Below are 25,918 nucleotides of genomic sequence, written 5' to 3' on the forward strand. Positions count from 1 at the left end.
AATTTAAAAGTCAACATCTATGCTAAACAAATACAGAACCAAGAGCACTCTTTTCCGATGGTGCATCTGGAGAATTATTTCCAGATAATAGTAAAAAGGGCTCCATATAAATATGGTGCCTATTTAGAAGTTGACTAGCTGCATTACCCGCCTACAGTAACAGATTCACGGGCAGCATAAGGTTTATTGAGAGTTGGCTTTCATACTGTAAAACAACTCCAAATATGCAGTTACATCTCCCTCTCTCCATCTCTCCTCTCCCTCTTTCCCCTCTCTCCGTCTCTCCCCTCTTTCTCTCCCCTCTCTCTCCCCCCTCTCTCCTCCTCGCTCTCCCTCTCTCTCCCCTTCTCTCCCTCCCTCTCTCTCTCCCCCTCTCCCTCTCTCTCCCTTTCTCTTCCTCTCTCTCCCCCCTCTCCCCTCGCTCTCTCTCTCTCCCCTTCTCTCCCTCCCTCTCTCTCCCTCTCCTCCTCTCTCCCCCCTCTCTCTCCCCTCTCTCCCTCTCTCTCCCTTTCTCTCCTTCTCTCTCCCTTAGTTCAACGCAACACTTGCGGATAGACAACATTTTTGGTTTTTCTGTCGGACTTATGAAGAAACAGTTTTCGGCGTGTGCCTACTTTTGAGCAGGCGACGTATAGCTGGTCATGGCTGATGCAGGGTGACAGTAAGTCGATAGCAGCTGCTCTCTTTCTTTTCACAATAGCGTATCGCAACCCTCGGAGTACTCGTGAAAGTTCTGTAATAGTAAGTTACAGTAGGCCTACTCGTAGCTGGAAAAAAATTAGTAACTCGGCTGCTGAAGGAAATTAACATGACCCACTATCACGAACAGCGGCAAATCCAACGTTATTAAGTAGTGGAGATGTGGCAATTCATATACAATACAACATCGTATAAGAAACACTTACCTTTTTGATGTGGAAATTTAGTAGGTGAGAAATGCGTTTTTCCAGTGGCTCCAAGAAACAAACGTTTATGTGACCTTCTCGGTACACGTTGGCAGTAAATATTAATTGCATGTAAATAACTACTCATTAATTTATTTTATTTAATAAATAGTACATTTGTATAGCTGTATAAACACCTTTGTATAGGCCGCAGAACTCAAGAAGGCGCCTTTTAACACGGCAGAAAATTTGCTGTTTAAAAAGCGTGCTAACTGGGGATTTCGGTTAATGCGCCCAAGCGGTGAAAGAAAAACAACAGAATCGCCACACCTTTATATAAGCCGCTTGGCTCAAATCGTCAGAGAAAAGTAGCGGCTAATAGTCCATATTACGAAATTACGATATTTAGTATTCATATTAATTCGGTTGGCTTCGTTCGACCGAATGGAAAAAGAAAGACCACTCTATAATTTATTTACTGTTACTACACATATTAATTCAGCTCGCTTCGTACGACCAAAATTCGTACGATGATAAAAGGAAAGACCGCTCTATAAGGCGGACAATCAATCAGATACACAGACAACGATTGCCGTTTATATAGTAGATTAATAATCATATTGAAACCATTCATGACATCAGGACCCCAACTTTATATCAAATATACTTCAGGATAGCAGAACACGGAGTGATGTTATGTTTAAAACTATATGTGGATAATAACTGCAACAATATCAATATGATACTGCCCATTTATGATTTTACACAGCGACAGACAGAATAAGGTCATTCAAAAAGGCTAAACAATGTCTCTAGGCAGTGCCAGCCTATAAGTATTCCAACTTTAGTTCAACATTTTATTAGCTGTTACTACTAGCTTCTGCCATAAGAAATGGAAGCATACAAAGTCTCATATTTACTCTATCAGTTCATGTGGATAATCTTGGCTTAAATGAGGTTAAGCAGTAGATCAACAAAATTTAGAATTTAAGCTATATTTTGTGTTGAAAGTGTAAACTAACTTTAATGTTAGTGGAGTGAGTTAAAGGTTGACTTGCAACCAAATTCACGTTACAGTTAATTAGTATATATATAAATTTACCATGTCTTACTCTGTTGTGTTGTAGGTGCCAAATATGTGGGAATGTGATTCCAAGCTCTTAAAAGCTAAAAGTTGAACGGTTAATTGCAGCCACTCGAGACCGCCATAGTTTGAATTCTCTCTCCAAAACAGCTCAAATGTGATGTAGTTGTAAGAGATGGTTTCTGTTTACACTTTTATGCAACCTTATTTGTCGAAATATTTTCACAAACATACTTCACCCTTTCAATAAAACCATGTCTATTGTTCTTACGCATCTAGTTTATTGTCTTTGAAATGCTGTCACTTTTAGCAGCGATATCTTACAACTTACAGTGAAATATCAATTAATTTTTTAACCTACCTTTAAAGGAGTACATACATGTATCATTTTCTGATAATCAAGACAAGCCTTTTTTGTCACCTGTGATAATCGAAAAGTGCTGCAAAAATTGTTTGCAAAGTATTGGGTCACATGATCAGATTACAACTTGCCGCTTAGACCAAGCCGAAACAAAACTGTAAAGTAGCGAGCATCCATATTTGATATGGGGTCTTTGGTAAAACCCGAAGTGTTTGTCATAAACTGTTGCTACCATAAGTTTTATATTGAGCTTTTTATTGACCTTTCAATACATGTGAGAACATCACGTGTCCAGAAAATAACCAAACTGTCATGACTACTTCAGAGAAATAAACAGATTCCAATCTACGGCGGCTTTTTGTTTTTGAGCGTTTGGGAGCTTGCAATCACATTTTACATATTTCGCACCTACAACACAACAGAGCAAGACATGATGAATCTTTTGATACCAAATAATGGTAATGTGAATTTTGTTGCAAGTCAACCTATAAGCAATGGAGCATTTCTAGGGTTTATCTGGTATCACACTGTATAACAAATCTTACCTTCACCTATTGGACCTTTCTGCCATCTTTTCATTAGCTCTAATGTATCCTTTTTACCCCAATACTCAGCATCTTCCAGTGGAGTACGGTTAAATGTATCTTTCATGTTAAGGAATGAAAAGGCTGTCACTGAAAACATGGATCCTAGCATGACCTTCAAAGCAGTTGTCTCTCCTCTGGTTGCTGTAATATGTAGTGTGGTGTGCAAGATGTTATCCTGTATCTTCAGTAGTGAGTCTCTCTGTACTAAAGAAAAGTTGTTAAGGAGAGACTCTATACACTTTTTCCCTCCCCATCCTGCAGCCAATAGTAGAGCTGTGTCACCCTTTTCATTCTTCTCAGCAAAAAACTCGTACTTCTTCTCAGCGCTGACTGTGTTGAGCAGTATCTCTACTATCTCACTGTGTCCCCTCCGTGCAGCAATATGTAGAGCTGTAGCTTCATCATCCATCATTTTCATTCAGAGCAACTCATCTGCTGTGCCTATAAGGGAAAATATAAGCAGACGACATGCTTCAGTGTGGACTTCTTCTGCCGCTATCATCACAGCTGTGTATGAGTCTACTCTGATATTTAGCAATAGCCAAAGTAACCTAGCTGGCTGGATTCTCTCTACAGCTACCCTCAATGAAGGAATATCAATCTCTCGATCTCTTAAATAACTCTTTAGCATGTCTTCCATATTTATCTGTAATACAAGTCCTGCACTATATTAACTGCTCCATACCGCAAAATAGGATAGAGAAATGAGGAAACATTGTGTCACAACTGCTTGCTTAAAAAACTGTAAACCATAACAGAGTGACTGCATGTCAACTCTGGATATTTGAAAACTATAAAAAAGAGGCCAGGGATGTGATATTCAGGCAAAGCTGAGAAATAAACCATCAACGCTTCTGCTATTTGCTTTCCTATACATTAACCATTTTAGGTAACTACAGTGAAAATTTAGCTGCGGTAAGAGATTGCTTACAGTCTGCTGCTTTGAGCACTAATTTCCTAGAAGACTTGAAACTAAATACAATCAGCAGACTGCAGATGATTCTGACAAGAAAAAAGCAGGATAAGTGAACAGACTAAATTATTAGAACTCCTCCCTCTATTCACAAGAAAAACATGAAATATATGCAGTAGGAAGTGTTTACTTGCCTGATTATGATTGATTAATGAAACCAGAGCCTCTTGACTTTAACTTAACCTCACTACAGGATTGACGCGATGACTATCTTTTGGTCAGTGTTATATTATAATCCCACCGACTCAGTGGCATTCCTCATCTACTCTATTATTCCCAGTAGGTATAATATCAACATAAGCTAATATAATAGGTAAGTTTTACCTACCTGTTGCTATTCTGTTTGTCACCTGCTCCAACTACTACAGGCTTCTTTATAGTGTATAGCTGAATATACAAATGGCACTACTGCTCATCTACAAGCCTGTATCCTGATTGGCTAAGCTGAACAATAGTAGTCAACTTGTTAATCCTGATGTATTTACTGGATATTGAAATAAATAGTATTTAGTATTACTACAGCTTTAAGATTGGCTAGTTTTACAGCCTTGTAAATTGTTAATTTTACTAGCTGTTAATTAGTTCAAGTGAAGTTTATTTAAAGAGGATTATTAAAATGAGACATTTGAAAAGTCACCAGAACTATTACTAACCAGCTTGGTAAAACAGTGTAACTAACTAGCTTTAATTGTTTTAGATAAAAAATTATAAAACTTCAAAATTTAAAAATATAATAAAAATGGCTCTCATCTGGTAATCATTTAATACCATAGACTTATATAGAACTTGGTATATTATATTTAAATACAACTAAAGACCAATCCTTATGTACGTGTTGGTACTTAGTACAGTGTTATACATTTTATATTAATAATAACTAGTACCCTGACAGTTTGCTGTGGGAGATTGTCATGTATATGAACTAAAAGCACACTTATTCCTAAATGCAACAACATGTTCTAAAGGCTCAGCTAGTAAAGTGCCTCATTGCTAAGCCAAATGTACAAATTAATATCTCATATGGTGAAATTTTTCCCACCATGTAGCCGCTGCTTTGGCAGAGACAGACACATACTTTATTATGGTAAAGACTAGATGAATGACCGGCATTGCTCGGGCATTAAAAACAGCTTATAAACAGTGACAGTAATGTAGTTATCACTGGCTAGTTTGAGTAAGCTAGTATTCATATTGCTAAACTTACTAATAAGAGCTTTATTGACTTTGCGAGTATTGCAGAGTAATCCAGATAGTGGTTCATATCATTCAAGGAAACCAATTTATTTAAGTCAGTTTCGTAAAATTTCATAAAACATTGCTTCAGTTGTGTGTTTAGTAAGCTAAATTAATTGAAGGTAAATTCAAAGTTTCTATTATGTAGGGTCTCAAAGTTTAATTGATCGAACACGTTGCTCTCAAGTCTCTCAGACAGCTGTTATCCACAATGTCTGTCTCAAAAGAAAAAATACTGTGCAGTAGTACACTTAGTGATGTTATTTTAGATAACTGATTGTTACGACTAACTAGGTACTGTAGGTACTGAATTACAATGATTAGGAACATGTTTTTTTCTCATAATATCTAGTTTAGCTGGTTTTTATACAGAATGGCAGGTAACATGTCAACTTTTCCTGAGTTATTTTGTATAGAAAATAGTGTCATGAGAATTGAGTAAATTGACTTAAGAGCTTACTGCCTAAAGCCATTAGGCTTATATGGCGAGGTATGACTGTAGAGAAGTGAGCGACAGCCAGCTAAAGGTTAAACATGTTGATATTTAAAATTTGCTGTATTTTTAATTAGACAATTGATTGATTATATTGCATAAAATGAGAATGGCATCATAAGAATATTATAATAATCAGTTTTATGATAAGTTCTGATGTATAAATGACTTAAGAAAATACTAAAAATCTGTTAATGTGTTGCACCTTCTCTACCCTAGGTCTCACATCTTATACTCTTCTTACTCCACCATCTTAGCCACTAGTTATCACGCTTGACAACGCTTCCTACTTTGTTTTCAGTGCATTTCATCTTATATTCCTTTATCTGTTCATTATTTTGCTCTACCTTATTTAAGCATTCCTCATAATTAAAGTATTGACTAGATTTCATTTTATATTATTTAAAAATTTCTTCAGGTTAAGGTATTGACCAGCTTTGAATAGTAATATAATGTACGGCTGATATAAGTTAGACAGAAAGTATTGAGACTGATTAAACGTCTACATAAATGGATTCATTCTTTGTTTTGGTCTATTACACTCTTTTTCATGATATGATCATTGAATTTTAGTGACCTTCACTGTAGGTCTCATATCAATGTTGTCTCATTCAATGTTGCTCATATTTCCGAGATGCAATAGTAGCTCACTAAATTGTACTAAAACCTTCTGAAAATACTTCTGTCAGACTAGCAATGGTTTTTCTTGTAAAAGCAGCTTATTACCCATTATTACCCTTTGCGGGATGCTTCCAGCAGTCAGTTTTCCACAAAAAAACATAAAACGTTCATTTTAGTTTTGTTTTTGTTTCCTTCTGTTTGTATTATTAATGAAGTTTTATATTGTTTATAAAAATCATAGCACACTGTTGCGAATTCTCAAAAAGAAAGATTCTTGAAGTAAAATTTCACTTCTTGGCAAACACATATCCTGTTCACAAAAACACGAGAGTTGCAGTATCAATAACCAATATTTAACACTCAGGTGTTCTGATAATCAGGAATAAAACTCAACATAATCTGATGCATATTTAGGTTTAATGCTCTATTCAATGCATAATTCTTCCACTGTTTCTTCTGGGCAAAGCTTTTAGAAAGCTTTTTGTCTAAAATAGCCTGAGTCTTGTCACAAACTGCATCCAATCACTAATATAACTATAAGCAAAATGTGACTCTCCCTAAGTCTCTTGCTATGCTAGAGAAATCAAGGCTATATATTATGCTGTGGCTCATCTGTATGAATAATAATGATGAAGAGCGTGAAATAGTAGCTGTACTTTAATTATATTTTATGGAACTTATTTACGTACTATTAAAGCAGCAAGTATAAATTTATGTGATTTAATTGCCTCAAAATTATGAAATAGCTTATCTTTCAATTTATTTACCAGGTAGATTATAGACTTCTTTGCTCCATGAAGGGTTCCAGACACATTTGTAAAAAATAAATTTGAGCAAAATAGTGCTTAATATTTTTAGGTTTTATCGCTATGCTTTTAAAACTAGAATTTTTATACTGTAATTTCTATTACTAATTTTTAATACTGTATTTTTATTCTTTGTTGTGGGATTTTTTATATAGTTAACTATAGGTTTTTATTGACTTTTGGTATGTATTTCAACTTCAGTCCCACTATTTAAGTCACATAATCTACTTAGGCTTTTGTATGAACTTGCTCTGGTCTGAATATTCATGCCTGCGATTAACTGGGCCAATCTAGAAAAAAGAAGTCAAACGCTTGCAGACATAAGAAAGAAAACATAACACCTGCCTGTCACATAATTCATCAACAGACTATTGCGATTGTTGTGTAACGTTCCAAGCTCTAAAATGTTAGTAAATGAATGGAGACAACACTATTATCAGTTTATTTGCTTCACCTTGAGTACCCTTGATAGAACTGCGCTATATCTGACACTAGTTCTCACACTTGGCAATGTAAGCCCATTTGTTTTCTGCGCATTTCATTTTTTATTCTACACAATAGAGAAGTTGAGACCAAGAAATCACATAATAGTCAGAAGGAGTAAAACTATGAGTGTGTTAATTTACAAATGAGTCCCGAGGATACAAAACCAGTTTAACTATTTGACAACTACCCAGGTGTAATATGGTATTTCCATGAAGAAACCAAATGCTTTCAATTGTGTCATAAACAGTCTATTTAGAGATGTCGTGAGAGCAGAGCCTAAATCGCTTGTTCATTTATTGACTAGTTATGAATAGCAATATATTATAGCTGAAATAAAAATACAGAAACATTTGAAGGGGAAAATGTATAAATAAATTATAAAATACATCAAAGTGATAAGTACAATCAGTTAAATAAACTGCATTTTAGATTTTAGGCATTATTGAATTGCTCGCAAAGGTGCTTGAAATTTGTCAAATATTATAACAGCTGATATATTACCTAGCAATACTAGAGCTGTTAGATGACCAAAGTAAATACACTATTTGAGCTGTATAAACAGTAGCGCACTAAACCTATACAATACAATAACAAAGTGGGACTACAAATATAGAGAAATGGTTCAAAAGTATTAGATACCATAGCTAGCTCAAATCTTGTAGAGCAGAAGCCAATATCACAAGGCTGGGCAAAGTGCCGCTCTAGAGTCGAATGCGGCTTTTTGCAAATTTTGTTACGGCTCTTTTAACTCTGTGAAAATTCAAACTCTTTTGAAGTATATGAAAATATTCTTATAATATACTGTACAAAACTACATGCATTGTGACATATTAGGCTTATTTAAAAGTGCACTATTGGTTCATTTTATATAGCCTACACATGAATCATGCGTGATAATTCATGACATCATTCACCTGTAAGTTTTCCGACGTAATAACATCAGTTTCTGGCCTCATGATCACAAAACTAGAATGCTCCAGAAATGTTCATTAGGAAACCATTTCATCGTGATTTCATAAAGCTGGCTTATATAAGATGATGTGTCTTAGTTGAACATGTCATTTGCATTTAAGCCAAATAATGCAGTTGGGGTAGCAATGGCATCTCCAACAGAACAAACCATTTTCAGGGTAACAATGGGAGCCTCACAAAGTATAAACAAAAAATAACCGAATTCACAAGAGAACACCAGGATGAGTAGACCGTAAAATATGCATTCATCATTAAGAATAACAGACCGCAATGTCTATTGTGCCAGGAACCGATCTCTGCTAACAAGAAGAGGAACATCAAACGACATCATATGACGAAGTACAGAGCGTTTACTACCACATTTTTACTAAGGTCTGTAGCTAGATATCAAAAGCTATAGAAACTTAAGAAATCAATGATTTTTTCAGAAAATATGCTAGTTTCTTTCACAGCTGCTGATAAACGCGCTACAGAAGCTTCTCTACGAGTGTCAAAGATTCTAGCAAAAGCAATGCTTCCCTATTCTCATGCTGAGAATGTAAAAGAATACATGGTTGAGGCCATAGAAACAATTTTTCCAGAAAAGCGTGGTGGGATTGGTAAAGTCAAAGAAATACCACTTTCTAGGAAATCTGCTACTGGTCGAATAAAAAGCATTAATGATTATCTCAGTATGGCTTTGCTAACCTATTTAGACCAGGCAGATTAGCTTTCAATCGTTATTGATGAATCTACTGATATAATGGATGTAGCTCAATTAGAAGTCTTTGTAAGGTAAGTAGGCTACTGTGTGTACACTAACAACTGGTAATGTCATTTTTACCATGCAGTTGCAACTGAAGTCATACACATGCTTTTTAGGAGACAGTAAAGAGAGAACACAACTCCAAGTAAAAAGTGATGCACCACATATTTTATGATATTTGTTTCAAAGTTACTAATTCATGTATTTATACTACAGGTTTCTTTACGAAGCATAATTTTATGCTTTAGTCATATACATTGTGTTACAGATTATATGATGGTGGAGAAACAAAGGAGGAGTTTCCTACTTTGCTTGGATTAGAAGGAGAATCCACCAGCCAGGGTAACTAGGATGCCCTCATTAAATGACTTGATAAAGAGAGCTCTCCACAAATGCATATCGGTAACAACAGATGGCGCACCAGCCATGGTTGTAAGAGAGCAATGTGTCATAATTAGATTGATGAAGGATATGCCATCAAAGTTAGCATTCCATTGCATCATCAATCAAACTGTTTATGTGGAAAAATAAATGATCACTTTCAACAACTATTGTGTAAGGCTATGAAGAAGTTCAACTTCCTCGGCTACTCCCAGCTACGTCCAACTCTCAGACACAGAAACTTAGGAAAGTTTTCCAAAGAAACCATACCACTTGTGAAGATTTACTAACATACAATAACGTTAGGCTAAGTAAGGGAAATACTCTGTCGAGGTTGTGGAGTATTCGTCAGGAGCTAACCTCATTTCAAAATGCATGCACAAACCTGAATGCAAGACAGTTTCAAAAGATGATAAGCTCTTTTAAAGATTTGTGTGACGTCGCCTTCCTTGCTAAAATCTGTGGCCATTATCTGAACCTCAAGCTTCAAGGGAAAAACCAGACTATCATTGATACAGTACTAGCTGTTCAAGCCTTCTCCCATAAGTTGGAGTTGTTTCTGGTGGATGTGTAAGGTGATATGCTTCCCTTTCCTACTCTAAAAGCATTTTTAGATAAGGATAGAATAATAGCTTTTTGTACAGCTGATTACACTCACTTTATAGAAAAGCTGCAACAAGAGTGTAAAAATTGATTTAGTCAGCCCCAATCTTTAAAACAGATTATACAACCCATGAAAGCACCTCAGAAGGCAACGCTTAATGGAAAAGAGCTTAATCAGTTGCCATTGAAGAGTGTTAATGTCCCCTCTCGGCAACTGGAGTTGTGTAACCTCAAAGGTACAGATATACATAAACATATATGTAGATGAAATTGAGGAGAGCTTTTACTTGAAAGTTTCAACAAAAGCTGAATATGCACAGCTTGCTCAACTAGGAAAGTGGTTGCACACTGTATTTGCTGCCACATGTATATACAAATCAGCATTTTTATACATGAATAATATCAAGAGAAAGTTGAGATCTACTTTGACTCAAGAACACTTGTGTCAGCTCTTAATAATAGCATGCTGCAGTAGAGAGCCAGATTACCAAGAGATAATGAACAGCCATAAACAATTCCGTGTATCTCACTAAACTTTAAGTTATACAAATCTCTTTAGGCTTACTTCAACATTATTGAATGCTATTGTAAAACTATTGTAATAAATAAGTTTAATTGCAGTACAACTACCAAAACTTGTATTGTCAGTATGAAATTTTATACTGGTAATACACATATATTGCGGCTCCCAAAAATCTTGCAACCTGAAAATTTGGCTCTTTAAGAGATAACTTTGCTCACCCCTGCAATATCAGTATGTTGCAAAGCTGCAGGTTTTTACACAAGAAAACATTTTGAGTCTCGTTTCCAATAGGTATTTAAAAAAGTCCAAGGTACAAGTAACTGATCCACAGGCTACATGTAGTTCTAAGTTCAGTGTATAAATTGTACAAGATCTAATGAGTACTCAATGGCACTTATCTGAGTCAGCTTCATAAAACCTTGTCCAAGAAGGTTCGAGGAAGTCGGACTTTTACTTCACCAGTGCTTCTTCCTCAACAGTATATTTATGTAGTTCAGTCGGTAACAACAGGTTCATACAAACTGGCATATTTACTCTACTTCAATGCAATTAGATGGTTATGTATATTTCCCCTTTAGGCATTGTCGCAGTTCACCATCTGGAAGCTTAGTCTAAGAACTTTGTAATATATTTTACTGAGCATCTGGGTTATAAGTGGTTGACATCAAAGTTAATAAGATAGATTTTACTCTCTGTGAATTAGATGGAATCTGTGTTTCTATTTTGGTGCAGAGGGAGTTGTGATACAATGCCTATGTATCTTTGTATACAACATGTGTTATGTTCCTGTATGAATAATAAAACAAGATGTGGTTTATTCACTCTCATAGTATGTCTTGCAATAACATGTAGATACCACAAGGAAACTATATATAACAGTAATAAATGTTACCTGTGTGAATAATAACAGAAGATGTGGTTTATTCACTCTCATAGTATGTATTGCACTGTTACCTTACAGACCTAGTTTATATAACCATTAGCTATGGCTTTTTAATAAAAAGCTAAACAAATGCATTACTTGTATTAGAATATTTAGCTGTATTAGAATAGATAGCACAAAGTTAGCTTGATTTAAGCTTTATGATGGCAACCTAACAACATGTTTCTTATAGATCTAGTATCCTGCCAGTTTAGTGTGCCGCAAGAAGTGTGCTTCACTTACGATGACTTTGTGTAACCAAAAGGGGTCTCCAAGGTTGTGGCAGTAATTGCTTCTGAGAGTTGTGTGTTTGAATCTTGAAAAAAGTAATGTTTTTCCTAACTTACTACTGTGACTTTGGCAAACTGACATGGCTTGTTTGACTGTGAAGATTAACAATATAGCATACAACCCTTGAGTTCTATATAAACATAAATCATTTTATATAGCTACTCTCTGGGTTACCATATGATAGTTTTCCAAATAATGATAGCGTAATGTCCGCTATGTTATTTTGCGGTATTTGTTAAAACATCAAATCATTAGGTTTCTGCTGACCAGCCTTTTACACTGAGACAAAGCATGTTTTGAATTCTTCATTATTTTTTGCTTCTAGTTAACTCGCAAACAGTGCTCTTTACAGCGTAACCTCAAGTCATGGATTGATTCATCATGGTTTATTGAACTAAAGGTTATTTTAATTCTTATAAAACTTATCACATGTGTCAAACCAATATCTTTGCCAATCTCGATCTGATTGGATTCTAGATAAGTTGCTGCCTAGTTTTCTGCGGTTATTTAAGGCAGTCAAGGGGGTAAGTAACAGATTCATTGGTTTTCCATTTGCATACTCAGGTTTAAATGGAGAACAAAAATTTAATTATAGCTATATTTACATCTAATTATAAAATAATTAAACATGATTAATATTCAAATAAAGAAAAGTGATTAGTTTTAACTATCTGGATCATGATATTGATCACCAGTAGAAATTGTATCTCCTGGAGCCTGTAGGTACACGGTAAACTGTTTCAGCTTCCTCTCCATGGCAACCATATCTAAACAATCATACATTTATTAACACAAAAATATAAGAACTTATAGAAAAACAAAGTTTCGTATAACCAATAACAGCAGTTAGCAAAAATAGCTTATAAAACATGCATGTATCAGTCTTGTAAAGTTGGTCTAAAAGTAAAAATGCTACCGTTTTGATTGAAAATTATCTAACTTTACACTCTGAGCTAAAGTAGTAAATTTGCACATGTTTTTTAATTCTAGCAGCATCAAAATATCATTATAATATTCCTAGGAGTGAGTAACCATATGGAATCATACCTACCATGATCTGTACACTGATTTAACAGCTTGCATTTGACAATCACAACAGGTGATTAACCAATTGGTACTTAGCAATCAGATGTCCAATGATTTGTATTGCATAGCAAAGCTTTGATATACTTTGCAGATTCTACACACAAATAATTCCACAGTACTACCACTAACAATAGACTAGTACGATATTTGAATAAGAAAACACCTCTTGCCTGTTGCTCAGTTTTTTGCTGCAGAACTGAGTGAATCTGCTCACTTTCTTTTTTTAAAGCTGAAATTTTCTGCTCGCTTTCTCTCCGTAGAGCTGAAATTTTCTGCTCGCTTTTTCTCTGTAGATTTTGAATACCTTGCTGAGCCTTTTCTAATTCTACAAAATAAATAATGATATAAACTGAGTCTCAGATAGAGATGATTTGGTATTTAATGGGTAGCAAAGTTAGGCTGAAAAAATTAAAGGAAAATGTGGCATAGGGAAATTTATAATATGTCAGCAATGGTAAGAACCATGTTACTGTTATAATATTATCAGAAGAACAACTTCCAGATAATGAAAATGAAGACAATAGCCAACACACTTTATGTTAGCGATAAAACTCACCTTTAGTCTTCTGCTTGTCCGCCATCTGAAGATCACATATCTTCTCGTTGGCGAACGCGAGAGCTACAACATGGTAGGTGGTAATTTTTATTAAAATTGTTACAACAGATACTATGCAGTAACTTAGTGCATGATGATGGAGACATTCAACAAATAATTACCTATGCCCATTAGCTATTCATTGGATTCATATATTCTTTTATGTATATATTACTGTTTGTTATACACCAAAATTTTAAAGTCAATATCTACGCTAAACAAATACAGAACCAAGAGCACTCTTTTCCGATGGTGCATCTGGAGAATTATTTCCAGATAATAGTAATAAGGGCTCTATATAAATATGGTGCTTATTTAGAAGTTGATTAATAATAATATTAAAAACAATTATGACATCAAGACCCCAACTTGATATCAAATATATATTAGGATAACAGAACATGGAGTGATGTTATGTTTGAAACTATATGTGGATAATAACTGCAACAATATCAATATGAGACTGCCCATTTATGATTCTACACAGCGACAGACAGAATAAGGTCATTCAAAAAGGCTAAAAAATGTCTTTAGGCCGTGCCAGCATATGAGTATTCCAACTTTAGTTCAACATTTTATTAGCTGTTACTACTAGCTTCTGTCATAAGAAATGGAAGCATACAAAGTCTCATATTTACTCTATAAGTTTATGTGGATAATTTTGGCTTAAATTAAGTTTAGCAGTAGATCAACAAAATTTAGAATTTAAGCTATATTTTGTGTTTTGAAAGTGAAAACTAAATTTTATCTTAGTGGAGTGAGTTAAAGGTTGACTTGCAACCAAATTCACGTTACAATTATTTCGTATCAAAAGATTCACAATGTTTTACTCTGTTGTGTTGTAGGTGCAAATTGTGTGGGAATGTGATTCCAAGCTCTTAAAAGCTAAAAATTGAACAGTAAATCGCAGCCACTCGAGACCGCCATAGTTTGATTTCTCTCTCCAAAACAGCTCAAATGTGATGTAGTTGTGAGAGATGGTTTCTGTTTACACTTTCATGCAACCCTATTTGTCGAAATATTTTCACAAATATACTTCACCCTTTCAATAAAACCATGTCTATTGTTCTTACGCGTCTAGTTTATTGTCTTTGAAATGCTGTCACTTTTAGCAGCGATATCTTACAACTTACAGTGAAAATTAAAATAATTTTTTAACCTAACTTCAAAGGAGTACATACATGTATCATTGTCTGATAATCAAGACAAGCCTTTTTGTCACCTGTGATAATCGAAAAGTGCTGCAAAAATTATTTGCGAAGTATTGGGTCACATGATCAGATTACAACTTGCCGCTTAGACAAAGCCGAAACAAAACTGTAAAGTAGCGAGCATCTATATTTGATATGGGGTCTCTGGTAAAACCCGAAGTGTTTTTCATAAACTGTTGCTACGATAAGTTTTATATTGAGCTTTTTATTGACCTTTCAATTCATGTGAGAACATCACGTGACAAGACAATAACCGAACTGTCATGACTACTTCAGAGAAATAAACAGATTCCAATCTACGGCGGCTTTTTGTTTTTGAGCGTTTGGAAGCTTGCAATCACATTTTACATATTTCGCACCTTTAACACAACAGAGAAAGACATGGTGAATCTTTTGATACCAAATAACGGGAATGTGAATTTTGTTGCAAGTCAACCTATAAGCAATGGAGCATTTCTAGGGTTTATCTGGTATCACACTGTATAACAAATCTTACCTTCACCTATTGGACCTTTCTGCCATCTTTTCATTAGCTCTAATGTATCCTTTTTACCCCAATACTCAGCATCTTCCAGTGGAGTACGGTTAAATGTATCTTTCATGTTAAGGAATGAAGAGGCTGTCACTGAAAACATGGATCCTAGCATGACCTTCAAAGCAGTTGTCTCTCCTCTGGTTGCTGCAATATGTAGTGCGGTGTGCAAGATGTTATCCTGTATTTTCAGTAGTGAGTCTCTCTGTATTAAAGAGAAGTTGTAAAGGAGAGACTCTATACATTTTTTCCCTCCCCATCCTGCAGCCAATAGTAGAGCTGTGTCACCCTTTTCATTCTTCTCAGCAACAAACTCGTACTTCTTCTCAGCACTGACGGTGTCAAGTAGTATCTCTACTATCTCACTGTGTCCCCTCCGTGCAGCAATATGTAGAGCTGTAGCTTCATCATCCATCTTTTTCATCCAGAGCAACTCATCTGCCATTCCTCTGATGGAAAAGAGAAGCAGACGACATGCTTCGGTGTGGCCTTCTTCTGCCGCTATCATCACAGCTGTGTATGAGTCTACTCTGATACTTAGCAATAGCCAAAGTAACCTAGCTGGCTGGATTCTCTCTACAGCTACCCTCAATGAAGGAATATCAATCTCTCGACCTCTTAAATAACTCCTTAGCATGTCTTCCATCTTTAACTGTAATACAAATCCTGCACTCTATTAACTGTTCCATATGGTGAAATAGGATAGAGAAATGAGGAAACATTGTGTCACAACTGCTTGCTTAAAAAACTGTCAACCATAACAGAGTGACTGCATGTGAGCCCTGGATATTTGAAAACTATAAAAAGGATGCCAGAGATGTGCTATTCAGGCAGAGCTGAGAAATAAACAATCAAAGCTTCTGCTATTTGCTTTCTTATAAATTAACCAGTTTAGTGTAACTACAGTGAAAATCTATCTGCGGCAAGAAATTGCTTACAGTCTGCTGCATTGAGCACTAATTTCAGAGAAGACTGGAGACTAAATACAATAAGCAGACCGCAGTTGATTCCAACAAAAAAAAAGTAGGATAAGTGAACAGACTAAACACTTCTTACTGCAGATCTTTCATGTTTCTCTTGTGAATAGAGTGAGAAGCTCTGATAATTTAGTCCGAGGACGTGTTTAGAGGTCTAATTATAATTAAGGAATGGAACCAAAGCCTCCTGACTTTAACTTAACCTCACTACAGGATTGACTCAATGAGTATCCTTTGGGTAAAGAGTGATAGTCTCAGGAGGACTGAGTTATATTATAATCACACTGACTCGGTGTATCTCCTCATCTACTCTATTATTCTCAGTAAGTACAATGTCAACAGATGCTAATATAATAGATAAGTTGTACTTACCTGTTGCTATTCTGTTTGTCAACCGCTCCAACTACTACAGGCTTCTTTATAGCTTATAGCTGAATATAAAACTGGCTATGCCTTTCATCTGCAAGCCTGTTTTTTAATTGGCTGCGCTGAATAAGAGTTTTCTAATAGTGAATAATGATGAACTTATTGGATATTAAATGAAATAATACCAAGTAATACTGCAGCTTCAATATTAGCTGGTTTTACAACCTTGTAAATTTCTAATTTTATTGGCTATTAATTAGTTCAAGTGAAGTTTATTTAAAGAAGATTATTAAAAAGAGGCACTTGAAAAGTAAGCACAACTATTAACAACCAGTTTGTTAATACAGTGTAACTAACTAGTTTTAAAGGGTTTAGATAAAAAATTATAATACTTTATAATTTAAAAATATAATAAAAATGGTTATAATCTGGCAATTCTTTAGTACCATAAACTTTTATAAAACTTGATCTATTATATTTAAATACAAATAAAGACAAATCGTTATGTACATGTCGCTACTTAGTACAATGTTATGCATTTTATATTATTAATAACTAGTACTCTGACAGCTGGTCGTGAGAAATTGTCATGCATATTAACTAAATGCTTACTTATTCCTAAATGCAACAAAATGGTCTACGGGCTCAGCTGGTAAAGTGCCTCAATGCTAAGCCAAATGTACAAATTCATATCTCATATGGTGAAACTATTTCCCACCATGTAGCCGCTGCTTTGGCAGAGACAGACACATACTTTATTATCGTAAAGACTAGCTGAATGCCTGGCATTGCTCGGGTATTAAAAGCAGCTTATAAACAGTGACAGGTAATGTAGTTACCATCGGCTAGTTTGAGTAAGCAAGTATTCATATTGCTAAACTTACTCATAAGAGCTTTAGTGATACTGCGAGTATTGCAGAGTAATCCAGATAGTGATTCATATCATCCTAGGAATCCAATGCATCATTTGTAACTTTATGGGTTAGCTTGTCGCCTTGTGAACTGGAGGTTCCTATATCAAATCTTCTGCAATAAATTTTATTCATTGCCAGATTTAAACCATATTTAACTAAACAGACAAAAAACGTTGAGATTAGGTTCTAAAGATACAGCAGAAATGCTCCAGAATGGTGGAATAGTTGTAGGTGTGACCTAAAATTACAAGCAGAGCAACGATCTGGTTGCTCACGGTCTCTATTTAATATATAGTATAGAAACAGCGAGCGACCCTATAACTTGTATCATGATTTTTAATCACATAAAATCACTAGCAATCAAAACATATTAATTATCGTAAATTTACACTGATATTATTACTATATAATGTAACCTGGTGCACTCAAATGTGTAAGCAAAACAAAGCCAACCCTGATGTTTAATTAAATAAACCATACATGTATTTGACAGGAATCATTAGAAAACAACTTCAATCAGCAATGGATCCCTCTGGTGAATTCCTTAAGTTAGAGTTGTCATTTCACACATCAATCTGAAACTACTAGATTACTACCAAAAGACAAGTAAATGTTCAATAAGAAACTGGCAGCCTTTGCGTTGAGAAAAACGAGCATCATAGTTGAGTTTGTGAATTCATAAAGAACATTCTATCAAGACACTCGAATTACTTGAGAGTAAAAAGTTAAATTTACAACCCTCTAATGGTGATTACGGTAAAAAAGAATTGTGTTCTCCTTCAATGAAATGGCCCTGTAAGGAAGGGTAAATACTGATTGTCTCAAATTATGAAAACTTCCCATATTTCACTATTTTTCATGTATTATAGAGAATACCCATGGAGAGTATTACTTTAATTATTGCAACACAAATTACTGTAAAACCTCTATTTGAATTACATTGAGATCTATATTTCAATCATTTTACTATGATAACAATAAAATAGAGATGGCGTTCAAATAGAGAAAAGGTTTGTATTGTTGCAAGAAACTCTTCAGAACTTCAAAAAAAAAGAACCTTTTTATGTGTCAAGTGGTGTCACTTATATTTTGCAATCTCCCTCAGGCTGAGCAATGGCAGCTCTTTTAGATACAAAATGATCTGTTAATTTACTTCCAACTTATCATAGATTACTAAATTAATATGCATTTGAAACCGAGAAATATTTTTAGCGGTAACTGTTGATATCTATTGCTTTCAATTAACTAGCAAAGATATTGTAGCCTTTGCCTTGCTTATTAATTTATCAAAGCTTTTAAGGTTTCTCATTTCATTATAAATTTGAAGGCCTATTTTTATTTTGTTCCTACTTTTAACAATCTTGTATAAAAGCTCATTTCACTCATTGATATGTTTGCTACAATTTGTGACTGAAACTAGCTTTTTATGTGCAATAGAAGTGGAGTTGAAGAAAATGTTTTGTAAATATTTGTTCAGGCACTTGCTATCATTTGGCAGTTTTTGTTACATCATAACTTCACTTGTCATGCACCATATTGGTTTTTAATTTGTTTGCTAGCCACAGAGCAGCAAATACCAGATTGATAACATACAACTCATAACTTACATTGTGGTGTACAATCATTGTGTTAATATTACTGTAAGTGTGTCATATGAGACCTTGTCCAAAACATGTTGAAATACTCAATTTATTGTATTGGCTAAAAAGCTTTCAAATGTGAAAGTTATGTTTTTAATCTGGAAAAGCAAATTTTACTCAGATTTTATATAATCATCCAGAATATTTTAAAATAACAGAACTGACCTATACATAACTATGACCTACATGTGTAATAATGGAATCTTTCTTCTCTAAACATTTCAGTGCCATTCTCATATTTCTGCAAAAACGCTTATGTTAGTCGAGTTTCAAATTAGCGTTTCTGCAATTCTGTGAATAGATTAAAGTTTATGAAACTTAGTGCTTGGTAAATGATTATGTTCATAAAATGTCTATAAAGCTGGTATATTCACAGTAGAAATATATTTAGATTGCCTATAAAGCATTTTGCAACTACTAGGGTAAAAATGGATAACAGCAAAATAGCACCCATTTCATTGTGAAGTTGCAATCAAAGCTAACATGAAGATAGGTTTGTCTATTTCCCTTTAGAAATGATCACAGAGCACATTCTGAAAGTTTTGCCTCAGAACTTTTAAATATTTTTGACTGACCACCAGGGTTATAGGTGGCTAACAACAAAATTATTAGCACAGATTTTTGTAAACAGATAGACACTGCGTTTTCATTTCATTGCAGAGTTGTGCTAAAATATTTATATACTTTTACGTGATGTTTGTATTTTAAGTTTTTATACTGCTAGTCTGGTGTGCCTTGAATGGTCATTACGTGTGATTATTTTTTGTACAATAATATTATTCTACATAAAAAGAAAGTGTTTGATTGGTGTGGTTGTTACAGTATTGTCTACCATGATTAAAATCACGTGTTCAAATCCTGGAAAAGTCAATATTTTTCCTAACTTGTAACCAAGACCTTGATATAACAAGCAAACACAGCTGTTATTCTATATAGAGTATCAATACAGTTTAAAAGTATTACACTCTGCATAAAGACAGAGAATTGTACACACTTACCTTTAGAATATTCTAAAGATAAATGTTCATTTACATTTAGAATCTTCCGGAAAAAAACTATTTTGGGTAGCCAGAAGGCAATTTTTCAGAATGATTGCTGCATTATGGGCTACTATGCTTAAAATCAGCTGTTCAAATCCTGTACAAAGCCATCTTTTTCCTAAAGTACAACCATGACTATTTTTACCATGAGCTTTATATAAACATATAGTATTCCATAGAGCAACTGTCCTATTCTATAATAGTCTTCTCAATATCGGTAGTATATTTTAGCCACCTTATTTTAAGCTATTCACTGAAACAGAAAGCTTTTAGCTGTCCACTGATCAGCCTTGTACACTGAGCCAACCAGGAGATTTCTATAATCTATTTGCTGTGAATTGGAAATCAAACATTAAATACTATCCTGGTGTCTGTTGGGTGCACAGTTGCTACTAATAGGGAACATAGAGATCGAGAAGGTCATTGAGCTATGTACTGTAAATCAAAGAAGTGACTATTCCTACGCTTGTCTGGCAGGCCTAACTATCTCATTGATACTAGCGTTAACTTGTGGTAAACAAAGCAATCTCAGTTTATGAGTTTAACATCTTTTCTGTGCCCTCAGCTTAAATAAGTTGCGCAACTAACCGCATAAAATACAGTTACTTGTCATACTTTGTGTGAGCTTTACTACAGTCAGTAATGTCTATAGCTGGTCTAATATTATCACAGTGACATCTCTAGCAAGTAGATGCGACGTGTGAACCAGACAGGTGCCTAGTCATGGAAGGCATCTGGACTCAAATAAAATGGATCGCACACTGACTACAGAGTCCACTGATATTTTAACATAAAATAAACACACCTTTTGACATTTAAGCACTGTATGTATACAATCCGTATCAATGACTGTCTGATCAGAGCATTACAATGCCCAGAATGCTGATTATTGCCAGGGATCATGAGAATAATATAATTTATCTGCTATTTGTGTCAATATCTCCATCTTATCATGGTAACAGGAAGGTGCAGCTTTTAGCCTACTTACAAAAGCATGCAGCTGCAAAGTTTGTGTATTTTACAAAAGCAGTCAGTTATAATCTGGATAATTTTCTCATTAATGAACTTTCAAGTTATGTCTGCTGATGAAGAACCCAGAATTCACTGTGTTGTGTTTTAGGCAAAACTTAGTGACTGACAAATGATGCTTATGACATAGCCTCAGATCATCAACACGTTCTTCCCGGCTCATGGAACTAAAGGTTACTTTAATACTCAGGGTACTCATGATGTTCATCAACTCATTGCGGATCTAAATCTGGTTGAACAGGAAGATAGTAGGGTTATATAGCAGAACTATCTTTGCAATTCTGTGGCTAGTTAATGCAGTCAAGCAGAGTAAGTAACTGGCACATGTGCTTTTTAGTTACATACTTACAGTGAAATAGAGGGGAAAAGTTTAAAAATCACTATATTTGCATGTATCTAGGACAATAGCATTTTCAAACACAATTTCAAAATACAAGGTAAAAAAGTTGGCTATTAGGCATTACCAGAGTAATCAAAAAATATTTGATTAAAAGCATAGCCAGATGAAAGGAAGAGAATAATGTGTGGTGTTAACTGTCTGGATCATGATAGTGATCACCAGTAGAATTTGTATCTCCTGGAGCCTGTAGGTACATAGTAAGCCGTTTCAGCTTCCTCTCCATGGCAACCATATCTAAACAACCATACATTTATTAACATAGAGTGATAAGGGCTTTTCTATGAAAGCAAAGTTTTATCTTACCAATAGCAGTTAGCAAGAATAGCTTATAAAACCAGCATGTATCAGTCTAATAAAAATGGTTTAAAAGTTAAACTGTTAATGTTTGATTGAAAATCATCTAACTTTGCACTCTGAGCTGAAGCAGTAAATTCGCACATGTTATGTAATTCTAGCAGCATCAAAATATCATTATAAAGTCACTAGGAGTGAGTAACCATATAGAATGAGATCTACCATTATCTTTACACTGATTTAACAGCTTGCATTGAATGCAAGCTGTTAAATATGTCAAATTTGTCAAATTTGTCAACTTTTGACAATCACAACAGGTGATCAACCAATTGGTACTTAGCAATCAGATGTCCCATGATTTGCATAGCAATGCTTTGATATACTTTGCAGATTCTAGACACAAATAATTCCACGGTACTACCACTAACAATAGACTAGTATGAGATTTAAATTAGAAGACACCTCTTCCCTGTTGCTCCGTTTTTCGCTGCAGAACTGAGTGTTTCTGCTCACTTTCTTTCTTTAAAGCTGAAAATTTCTGCTCACTTTTCCTTTGTAGATTTTGAATAGCTTGCCGAACCTTTTCTAATTCTACATAATAAATAATGATATAAACTGAGTCTCAGATAGAGATCGTTTGGTATTTAATAAGTTGCAAAGTTAGGCTGAAAAATTTAAAGGAAAATGTGGCATAAGGAAATTTATAATAGGTCAGCAACGGTAAGGGCCATGTTACTGTTCTAAAACCTATTATCAGAACAACAACTTCCAGATAATGAAAATAAAGACAATAGCCAGCAAACTTGATGTTAGCGATAAACCTTACCTTTAGTCTTTTGCTTGTCCGCCATCTGAAGATCACATATCTTCTCGTTAGCGAACGCGAGAGCTACAATATCAAGACTCCAACTTTAGAGCAAATATATTTTAGGATAGCAGAACACGGAGTGATGTTATGTTTAAAACTATATGCGGATAATAAATGCAACAATATCAATATGATACTGCCCATTTATAATTTTACACAGCGACAGACAGAATAATGTCATTCAAAAAGGCTAAAAAATGTGTCTAGGCAGCGACAGCATATGAGTAATCCAACTTTAGTTCAACATTTTATTAGCTGTTACTACTAGCTTCTGCCATAAGAAATGGAAGCATACAAAGTCTCATATTTACTCTATCAGTTCACGTGGATAATTTTGGCATAAATTGAGTTAAGCAGTAGATCAACAAAATTTAGAATTTAAGCTATATTTTGTGTTGAAAATGTAAACTAAATTTTATGTTAGTGGAGTGAGTTAAAGGTTGACTTGCAACAAAATTCACGTTACAGTTATTTAGTATCAAAAGATTCACAATGTTTTACTCTGTTGTGTTGCGGGTGCAAAATATGTGGGAATGTGATTCCAAGCTCTTAAAAGCTAAAAATTGAACAGTTAATCGCAGCCACTTGAGACCGCCATAGTTTGGATTCTCTCTCCAAAACAGCTCAAATGTGATGGAGTTGTGAGAGATGGTTTCTGTTTACATTTTCATGCGGCCTTATTCGTCCAAATATTTTCACAAGTATACTTCACACTTTCAATTAAGCAATGTCCATTGTTCTTACGCGTCTACTTTATCGTCATTGAAATGCTGTCAATTTTAGAAGCAATATCTTACAACTTACAGTGAAAATTCATTTAATTTTTTAACCTTACTCCAAAGGAGTACATACATGTATCAATGTTTGATAATCAAGACAAGCTTTTTTAGTCACCTGTAATAATCGAAAAGTGCTGCAAAAAATATTTGCAAGGTATTGGGTCGCATGATCAGACTACGACTTGCCGATTAGACAATGCCGAAACACAACTGTAAAATAGCGAGCATCTATATTTGATACGGGGTCTTTGGTAAAACCCGAAGTGTTGTCCTAATTTAGTGCTACGATAAGTTTTGTATTGAACTTTTTATTGGCTTTTCAATTCACGTGAGAACACCACATGACAAGACAATAACCAAACTGTCATGACTACGTCAGAGAAATAAACAGATTCCAATCTACGGCGGATTTTAGTTTTTGAGTGTTTTTGAGCTAGCAGTCACATTTTACATATTTTGCACCTACAACACAACAGAGTAAAACATGTTGAATATTTTTATAATAAATAACGGTATTGTGAATTTTGTTGCAAGTCAACCTTTAAGCAATGTAGCTTTTCTAGTGAGTATCTGGTATCACACTGTATAACCATCTTACCTTCAACTATTGGACCCTTCTGCCATCTCTTCATTAGTTCTAATGTCTCTTTTCTACCCTTATATTCAGCTTTTTCCAATGGAGTACAGTTAAATGCATCTTTCATGTTAAAGAATGAAGAGGCTGTCACTGAAGTCATGGATCCTAGCATGACCTTCAAAGCAGTGGTCTCTCCTCTGGTTGCTGCAATATGTAGTGCGGTGTGCAAGATGTTATCCTGTATCTTCAGTAGTGAGTCTCTCTGTACTAAAGAAAAGTTGTTAAGGAGAGACTCTATACACTTTTTCCCTCCCCATCCTGCAGCCAATAGTAGAGCTGTGTCACCCTTTTCATTCTTCTCAGCAACAAACTCGTACTTCTTCTCAGCGCTGACTGTGTCGAGCAGTATCTCTACAATCTCACTGTGTCCCCTCCGTGCAGCAATATGTAGAGCTGTAGCTTCATCATCCATCTTTTTCATCCAGAGCAACTCATCTGCTGTGCCTATAAGGGGAGATATAAGCAGACGACATGCTTCAGTGTGGCCTTCCTCTGCCGCTATCATCACAGCTGTGTATGAGTCTATTCTGATACTTAGCAATAGCCAAAGTAACCTAGCTGGTCGGATTCTCTCGAGAGCTACCCTCAATGAAGGAATATCAATCTCTCGATCTCTTAAATAATTCCTTAGCAAGTCTTCCATTTTTACCTGTAATACAATTCCTGAACTCTATTAACTTCTCCGTACGGTGAAATAAGATAGAAAACTGAGGAAAATTGGTGTCACAACTGCTTACTTAAAAAACGGACAACCATAAAATAGCGACTGCATGTGAACTCTGGATACTTTCAAACTATAAAAAAGATGCCAGGGATGTGATATTCAGGCAGAGCTGAAAAATAAACAATCAACGCTTCTGCTATTTGCTTTCCTATAAATTAACCAGTTTAGTGTAACTACAGTGAAAATTTATCTGCGGCAAGAAATTGCTTACAGTCTGCTGCGTTGAGCACTAATTTCAGAGAAGACTGGAGATTAAATACAATAAGCAGACTGCAATTGATTCCAACAAGAAAAAAAGTAGGATAAGTGAACAGACTAAACACTTCTTACTGCAGATCTTTCATGTTTCTATTGTGAATATAGTGAGGAGCTCTAATAATTTAGTTCGAGGAAGTGTTTACAAGTCTGATTATGTTTAAGGAATGAAACCAGAGCCTCTTGTCTTTAACTTAACCTCACTACAGGATTGACTCAATGAGTATCCTTTAGGTAAAGAGTGATAGTCTCAGAAGGACCGAGTTATATTATAATCACACTGACTCAGTGTATCTCCTCATCTACTCTATTATTCTCAGTAAGTACAATGTCAACAGATGCTAATATCATAGATAAGTTGTACTTACCTGTTGCTATTCTGTTTGTCAACCACTCCAACTCCTACAGGCTTCTTTATAGCTTATAGCTGAATATAAAACTGGCTATGCCTTTCATCTGCAAGCCTGTTTTTTAATTGGCTGCGCTGAATAAGAGTTTTCTAATAGTGAATAATGATGAACTTATTGGATATTGAATGAAATAATACCAAGTAATACTGCAGCTTCCAGATTGGCTGGTTTTACAACCTTGTAGATTTCTAATTTT

General features: G+C 35.0%; 1 protein-coding gene across 1 annotated transcript in view; it reads right to left on the reverse strand.

Annotated features, from left to right (window-relative positions):
* Window positions 1-3,030: 3,030 nt before the first annotated feature.
* LOC137398428 (serine/threonine-protein phosphatase 6 regulatory ankyrin repeat subunit B-like) overlaps window positions 3,031-25,918 on the reverse strand; it is a 33,048-nt gene continuing 10,160 nt past the window's right edge. Inside the window, exons 8-16 of the mRNA XM_068084537.1 lie at window positions 24,295-24,982; window positions 21,915-21,989; window positions 16,656-16,711; window positions 15,354-16,041; window positions 13,608-13,670; window positions 13,089-13,376; window positions 12,658-12,732; window positions 3,122-3,312; window positions 3,031-3,057 (exon numbers count right to left, since the gene is read on the reverse strand). Coding sequence (XP_067940638.1) covers window positions 3,031-3,057; window positions 3,122-3,312; window positions 12,658-12,732; window positions 13,089-13,376; window positions 13,608-13,670; window positions 15,354-16,041; window positions 16,656-16,711; window positions 21,915-21,989; window positions 24,295-24,982 — 2,151 coding nt within the window. The remainder of the gene's footprint in view (window positions 3,058-3,121; window positions 3,313-12,657; window positions 12,733-13,088; window positions 13,377-13,607; window positions 13,671-15,353; window positions 16,042-16,655; window positions 16,712-21,914; window positions 21,990-24,294; window positions 24,983-25,918) is intronic.

This window comes from Watersipora subatra, chromosome 6 (assembly GCF_963576615.1).
Source record: "Watersipora subatra chromosome 6, tzWatSuba1.1, whole genome shotgun sequence".
Lineage (NCBI taxonomy): Eukaryota > Metazoa > Bryozoa > Gymnolaemata > Cheilostomatida > Watersiporidae > Watersipora > Watersipora subatra.